The 8,066-nt window shown below is 43.2% G+C and overlaps 1 protein-coding gene across 1 annotated transcript; it reads right to left on the reverse strand.

Annotated features, from left to right (window-relative positions):
• Positions 1–1,577: 1,577 nt before the first annotated feature.
• LOC123496874 (high molecular mass early light-inducible protein HV58, chloroplastic-like) lies at positions 1,578–2,501 on the reverse strand. The gene is made up of 2 exons (XM_073500133.1): positions 2,264–2,501; positions 1,578–2,175 (listed from the first exon to the last, which is right to left on the reverse strand). Exons 1-2 carry the CDS (start codon positions 2,372–2,374, stop codon positions 1,711–1,713), a joined length of 576 nt encoding a protein of 191 aa, XP_073356234.1. The 5' UTR covers positions 2,375–2,501; the 3' UTR covers positions 1,578–1,710.
• Between the last annotated feature and the right edge of the window lie 5,565 nt (positions 2,502–8,066).

Genomic DNA, 8,066 nt, shown 5'->3' on the forward strand with positions numbered 1-8,066 from the left:
GAGCTCAGCTCATGTATCTCCCCTTGTGGATTTTCTCTTGAGGGAGAAGACTCCATTGGAGTGCAAGGCCTCCATTGGAGATCCTATAGGGATTCAAGACCTCATCTCCCTTCGGGATTTGGGATGAACTTTACCATGTACCCATGTTCCTCTTATTGTTTATGTACCTTTGTGGATCTTGTGTGGATTTGAGTCTAGTGGATGTGTGATTGGACTTGTTCTTGAGTGTTCTCTTGTGTTTTCCCCTTTGCGTTCCTCTTGTTCTTGGGGATTTGCCCTCCAATTCGTGAAAGATCTCCACTTCGGGTTCCACCCTATAACACATTAGTATGACCTTCAAGAATAAAGAAAATGAAAACATATAAAAACTCAAAATAATTAAATTTCCTAAGGAAAAGCAAATTTAATGGCATTGGTCTTACCGTTTAAGAAGAAATAAAATGGGAAAAAGTATTTGAAACCATGAGTTAAAAAATTTGCACAAAATTTACATAAAAATGCACTTTTTAAAAAATATGCAAGAATAATTATATAAAAATGATTTTTTCGCAGAAAAATAATCTAAGAACAAATGAATTAGTGGCATTGATATTACACTTAAAGTAGAATGAAAATAAAATAAAGACTAAATCAATTAAAAAAACAATTTTTTTTCTAAAAACATTAATGAATTAGTGGCGTTGGTAATTCCTTTGAGAAGAAAATTAAAAACCTTGCACACAGCTTTCCACCGAAATTGCATTTTTTTATAATATGCAAAAAATAATCACATACTCATGAAATTATGGCGCAAATTATATAGTATTTGTTTGTATATAATTACACTCATCCAACATCCTAAAAATACTATTAAAAGAAAAACAAAAACACATAGAAACAAAAAATAGAAAAACTAAAGGAGAAAGAAGAAGGTTATGCCCTGCAATGGGCTTCGGCCCGTTAAGAATAGATTGACCCAAATATTGGTTCTGTCGAAAAATGGAAAATCCCAATAAAACACACAGATTAATCCGGAAAAAAAAAGTTTCACAAATCTTAAAGCAGAAATCAACGCCTAAAAATTGACTGGCCCAAATTTAATTTTCATGCGACTTATGTATATAGCTAATGTGAATAAGTTTTTAAGTAATTAGCATAGTCAAAGTAAACATATGAGTACGTGACAGATTAGCAGATAAACATGTAGCACATGCTAGCCACAGATACGAGGGTGCTCGCATTTTTCTAGATTTATTCCAGGCCTTTCAGTGATGCATGTTCAGTAGGAGAAGACGTTTTCGTCGACTACGAAGGCGTCTGTGGCGGCTTCCTCAATCTCAAGATGATGTGCCCGTCTCTCGGAAGTGCTCATAGAGACTAGAGACACGATGTACATGTGTGCATTTATATATGAGTGAGTATATATGTGTATGTACGTATGAGCGTTTCCGTCTATATTTTGTTAAAAAATATTCGGCGTTATCAAATATATAGTTAGCCGCAAGAGGACGTTGGTGAAATTTTTCAAGAAAAGAAAAAAAAAGATGTTGCGATGACGCCACACTCGTGGACTCATACTAGCAAAGGATAAGAAGCCATGAAAACAACCTAAACATGAGATTTACAGAATTCAATCACCGATAGTAATACAAAATTGCAACGTGGCTACAACAGTTAGTACTATTACGATCTGTCAGCAGAAAAGAATCCACAGCGCTACACTACGTCGTCTTAGATGTTGACGAAGGGCGCGCCGGTAATGAACTCGGTGGCGGCCAGCGCGACGAGGCCAAGCATGGCGAAGCGGCCGTTCCAGAGCTCGGCGTCCGCGCTCCAGAAGCCACTGGACTTGCTCTCCACGCTCTGGCCCTGCAGCAGCGGCACCAACGATGCCACGGAGAACACCCCCGCGGTCACCAGGAACCAGCCCAGCCCGGCGCCGCTGCCGGCCTGGTCGAGGAGCCCGCCGCCGCGCGCCGCCTCGACGGAGAGCGCCGCCATGAATCCCACCATGGCCAGCCGGCCGTTGATTCGCTCCGGCGCCGGGCCGCTGAAGGCGAGCGCGTCCCAGACCGAGGGGTTAGCCTTCTTGGCCATGGGCTTGGGTGCCGCCGGGATCGGGGTCGGGGTCGGGCTCGTGCTCGGGGAGGAGGAGGTCGATGCGCTCGTTGTCTCCTTGGTTGAGTCCATGCCAGGCTGCACATGCATAAAGAATCTCACGTTGAGGTCGAGTCTCGAACTAGCCAACATGCGATGCAGTCAAGTGCGTGACGTGAAAGCTCACCTCGGTCTGGGCCCTGACGACGAGGGTCCTCCGGCGCGGGGCCGCCACTGGAGAGCGGGCGGCGGACCGGCCGACGACGGCGAAGGAACTCAAAGCCACCATGGTCGCCATTACTCAAGGCAGAGTAGAAAAGTTAACGCACGAAGAGAACTGAGAAGTTGGTGGTGGCTTAATGGATGGACGATGTCACTTGGCTGACGTTGTTTTGCTGTGTCTCCGTGAGCGAGTAGCTGATGCACTTTATAGCGGCCGTGAGGAGGTCGCCGGTGGACGCGGCCGTGGCCACGTGAACGAGGTGCAAGAGCTGTACGTGGACGGAGGGAGGCGGCGGGCTCACATCGACGTGTACACCTAGGGCGCCATAACTCGCTCTCGCCAAAAAGTGCTCTCACCCAATAGTGAACCCAGCGAGTAGTTGGTGGAATGGCATTTGGGTACATTTCAGATTAGCATCTGCCCACCCGACCTCTCGCCCCGTGTCGCCCTCTAGGGGCGGCTCACACGGAAACCCTAAACGCCGCCACCGCCGCCCCTCTCCCTCACCCCCTTTCACCGCCGTCGGCGCATGTTGGAGGGCAAAGCCCGTTGGCGGTCGGCGGCGACAGGATCTGGCGCTTGCGCTGGTCGCCCCCCCCCCCCCCCCCCCCCCCCGCGGTGGTGGGGGTTGTGGAGTTTTTGGCTGCAAGACCTGAAGCTAGAGTGACGGCGCCCGGTGGAGCTTCGCAGTGGGGTGGAGATGCGTGGCTGGGGCTCGCAGGGGGAGTTGGTTGCGGCGCGGTGGCCCCTCCTAGAGGCGACGACACGGGACTTGGCGGGTCAAGGCGGCGGCGCGGTTCGGCCATGGTGGCGTGGTGGTGCTCGGCTAGGAGTAGTTGCGCTTGCGGCGCACCGAGCACGTCGGGGTCCTCGTGCCTCTGTCATGGTCCCCCTCCCGGTCTTCGTGGTCGTGGGTGCTGGAGGCGGTGGAGCGGGCCGAATGGGTCCGATCTAGGCTGTAGGGCCGTGACACAGTCGTCTGTCGGGAGTTGGCCTGGCGGCTGGTGTGCGGTCCGGCGACCCTTGGTCGGGCATGGAGGGAGCTCGGCGAGTTCTCAACCGTGGAGGTGCTGGTGGTATGGCTATGTGCTTCTGGTTGTGCGGGTCTTGGAGGGACCCCGACTTCTCGGCTATGATGGTGAAGTGCTGAGGCAGCGGCGGAGTGGCCAACTTGGATGATGTGGCCCCAATCTGGAGAGCAGGGATGGAGGTGTGCGGCGATCCGGAAGAAATTCCTGCCCGTGATCGGTGCTGGCGAAGAAGGCGCCCGTGGGTGTCGTTCTTCTCCTTGGAGGCGTCGCCAAGGTGTGTCAGCATCTCCAGCTCTCGCGCCTGGGATTGGTAGCGGTCTTCGGGCGAAAGCCTTGGTTCGAAGCTGAACCGGCATGATGGCGACGTCCTGTACGTCATTACTCTTTTGGGAGCATCGCGCTTGAAGAACGGGCATGAGGTTCCATGTTGCGTGACTTCCGGAGCTCGCCGCTGTCCAAGACAATCTTCAGTGGCGCCACGTACGTCATCACCGGTGAATCCAAGAGAGGGTGTGTGGCCAGTTTTTTGCGAAAACCCCCTTGATTTTTTCTCCAAAAAAGACCCCGTTGACATTGGAAAGATGGAATTTCATTTTTTTACTCTATGGCCTGTGGGTCCCGCACGTACATACTAAAATTAACAAAAAAAATGGAGGGCTCCGTGTGTCGAACGCCCAACCCTTGGTTCGGTCAAGGTCGGTCCTGACCCCTACACCATTCACGTCTTGACATATTGAGGCGCTTGTGGGGCTCAAATGGACTGCCGTCAGTGCGCCCCATTTGCTCCTGTTAGTTTTATTTAGGAATTTGTAGGTAATGTAAGTTCTAATCTCAGTTCAAATACTGGGTTTTTTCAGGCTTTTGCTTTGGCTCGAAGGAAAAAGAATTATATCAAAAAGTTGAAGGATGATAATGGTGATATTATGCAAGGTACTGTAGAGCTAAACCCTCACATCCAAGGTCACATCCAAGGTCACAAAAAGTTCCAAATATATATATTATAAAAAACACTATACAAAAAATATTAAATAAATATTGAACAAGTATTTCAAAAATGTTAATCAGGCATTCGGAAAAAGTTGAACAACTATTTGAAAAATATTGAACGAATATTTAAAAATATATTGATCAAGCATTCAAAAAATGGTAATCAAGCATTCAGAAAATGCTGAACGTGTTTAGAAAGATTGTTGATCATGTATTAAAAAATGATGAATTTTTTTATCATATATTTAAATATATTGATCAAGAATTTGAATTAAAATTTTGAACAAATATTTGAAAAACGTTAATCAAGCATTTGGGAAATGTTAAATGTGCATAGAAAAACCATTGATCATGTATTAAAAAATTGATGAAGTTTGTTAATCATGTATATAAAAATGTTAATAAAGCATTTGATTTTTATGAAAAAGTGTTTAAATAATGTTAATCAAGCATTTGGAAAATGTTAAACATGTATAATTTTTTATGACCATGTATTAAAAAATGTTAATCTTTTTATTTGAAAACTGTTAATCAAGCCTTTTTTAATTGTATAGAAAAATGTTGACCATATACTAAAAAATTGTTAATCTTGTATATTTAAAATGTTCATCAAGAATTTGAAAATATTTCAAAGCTTGTATAGAAACAATGTTCACCATATATTAAAAAATATAAAATTTGTATTGAAAAAACATTAAACGATTATTAAAAAATATTGCTGACTTATACAAAAAAATGGAGAATGAAAACCAAGAGAAATAAAAAACTAAATAATTGAAAACCGAAAAAGAAAACAAAATAAACCAAAGAAAAATGAAAATGAAAAATAAAACCGAAGAAAAAAATGAAAAAAGAATGACAAAGACGGAGAAGAAAAGGAAAAAAACAAAACAAAACAAAAATGGGAAATAAACGAAAGAAACAGAAGAAACCTAGAAAATCGGCTCTTTTACCTTAATTAAAGGAGGTCGCGCCTTCAGTACATCCATGAAATGAGGTTTGGTTTCAGTCGCTTTTTCTCCTCATTTTCTTACATTAAGCGGGCCGACCCAGTTGCTATAGTAGAGAGAATAAAAATCCTTCTGCGAGAACTGCTACTGTCTCGCTTAATGCAAGACATAGGTCTCGCGTGTATGTGCACGATATACTGCTGGCGAGAGCACACCGCCTGGGGCCACCGGTGGCAAGGGCCCAAGTCCGAACTTCTGAAGAACTTGACAGCTGATCGAAATTCAATTAAATCAAATATGACACCGTTCTCATCGGTGTTCGTGTTGTACTTTAGATTTTTTTCACTGTGTTGAAACAAATTTAATTCTTTGATAAAAACATCTTAGTTGGTGGACAGGTTCATCAAATACACACACTTCATTTCTATGATGAAACACCCAATAATTATACACACCGCCGCTAAAGCTTTCGCTGAGAATATTTCCAGCCCTGCTTGGAATGGGTGTAAATCTTTACACCTGTATTTATTTTACATGTGTAAATTCCAGGTCACCTTTTGATTCCTGCCTAAAATGAAAATGATGGGAGGGGGTCTGTATCCTAAACCAGCCAGAAAACGAGCTGAAATGCTAATCCAAACGGGGCCTCAAGCTGTATGGTCTTCCAACTGTGACCGGCTAACAAGGATAGAATCTTCACATGCCACCTTTGGCAAAAAAAATGTGAGTTAATTTGCACTTTAGCAACCAAAATCAATATTCTCGGACTCAAATTAAGAAACATAAACTTTTTCTGAGGATTAAACAAACAATCAAACAGGTTGGTTATAATCTTTGATCAGAGTATCTCTAAGCTCATCTGGCATTGCAGCCAACAGAAAGAAGTCGCCCGTCCTAGGAGCCAGAGCAGCAAGGCCATGGGTGAGCTTGTTCCGGTCCCTCTTCACACAACCAATCAAGTGAGACGCAAACTTTTTTTTCCAGGGTATACTTTATCCACAATAGAAGGGAATGGAATTTGTGGTAGTTTGCATTACATATGATGTCCTACAAGGTGCGCTTGCAATAGCAGAGAATTATTTCCAAAGAATATAACAGACTAATCAACATGAAGCCTCATGATTACCATATTCTTATAACACACACCCTTCCAGTCACAGTCAAGAATATCTTGCCACCCAAAGTTCGACAAATACTAGCGGAGTTGTGTGATTTTTGTAACATCATTTCTCACAAGGTGATTGATCCAAATGTGTTGGATGACCTACAGCCAAATATGGTGAGACTACATGCAATCTAGAGATGATATTTCCTTCATCGTTCTTTGGTATCATGATTCATCACATTGTGGATGAGATAAGATGTACAACTGCATATTCTTGCACAGCACATATCCCTTTGAATGCTTTCTGGGAATTCTGAGAGCGTTGTGTTGGGACTTGGGAATCAAGCAGTGGCGGAGCTTCATGGGGGCCAACATGGGCGGTGCCCCCCCCCCCCCCCCCCCCCCCCCCGCCCAAGAAAAAAATCACCTACTACTCATTAGTTTTTGTGCCATATGTTCAGTAAAAGCAAGCTAAACCTCATAGTTTTGCCCTCCTTAGCCCATTGCCCCTCCAAAGATTTGACCCAAGCTCCGCCAATGGAATCAAGCACACTCGGAAGGAGGGAAGCATTGTTAAAGGCTATACGGCCGAAAAGGTCATTGAGTTCTGCCGATAGGAGAGCCTCGATATATCCATGAGATTAAAGTTCATGGTTTTGCAATGATGGAATGATCAAGATCACTCCAAGTTAGACAAATTTGAGCAGGCCATTTTACCTTGTTGTCTTGAAAGATATAGTCATTAGTTCCTTATATGCAATAACACCTACACATTTTTGCATGCACAACATCCAAGTATGACAATCTGTTGTGAAACTGCATGATTCCTTGTTCGACAACTGGCTCATTGAGCGCCTATGAGATGCCCTCAAACTGGCAACAACATCAAGGGTACCAAATCAACGGGTACATGAGTTTGCCAGAAAACAAAAAAGATGGTAAATCATTGACATAGAACTCCATGATCTTGAAGAAAATACCAAAAACGTCACTTTTACATTAGTATATCAAAGGAAAGCAAATGGCTATGCTTTTTGAACCAGGCAAAATCAGTGGTATAAAGGATAAATCCCATGAAATCTAGGTAAAATTATGGCAATATATGTGCCATATATAGTTTTAAAATAATGAATAAATTTAGGAGCGGCTACCTACAAGTCGACTGACCACAAATTTTGGTCAATCAATTTGCAGTGCCTGCCGCCGCTTAAGCTCACGCAACGTGCGCAAGATGGAGCACGGGCTGCTCCACTCCTACATATTTTTTACATGCATACAACACAAATGTGCACATATACATACATGCATGCATGCATGCATACATACATACATACATACATACATACATACATACATACATGCGTACGTACATACATACATACATATAAAAAATGTATTATTACTATGCAAAATTAAGCATATAATAGTGAGATTTCCGCAAAAGAAGTAATTTCTAAAAAGTAATGGATTAGTGATATTGGTATTACCCCTACAAAAAAGGAAATGAAAACTGAAACAAAATAAAAAAGAAACAAACTAAAAAAACAAAAGAAGTTCTCTATGGAAGAATGAATTCATCGCATTGCTATTATCCTTTTAGAAGAAAAAAACAAAGAAGAAAAATCAAATTGATGAAGAGAAAGAATGGAACCCTTTAAGAAAAGAAAGAAAATGAAGAAGATAAATCTATCAAA

This window comes from Aegilops tauschii, chromosome 1, assembly GCF_002575655.3.
Source record: "Aegilops tauschii subsp. strangulata cultivar AL8/78 chromosome 1, Aet v6.0, whole genome shotgun sequence".
Taxonomy (NCBI): domain Eukaryota; kingdom Viridiplantae; phylum Streptophyta; class Magnoliopsida; order Poales; family Poaceae; genus Aegilops; species Aegilops tauschii.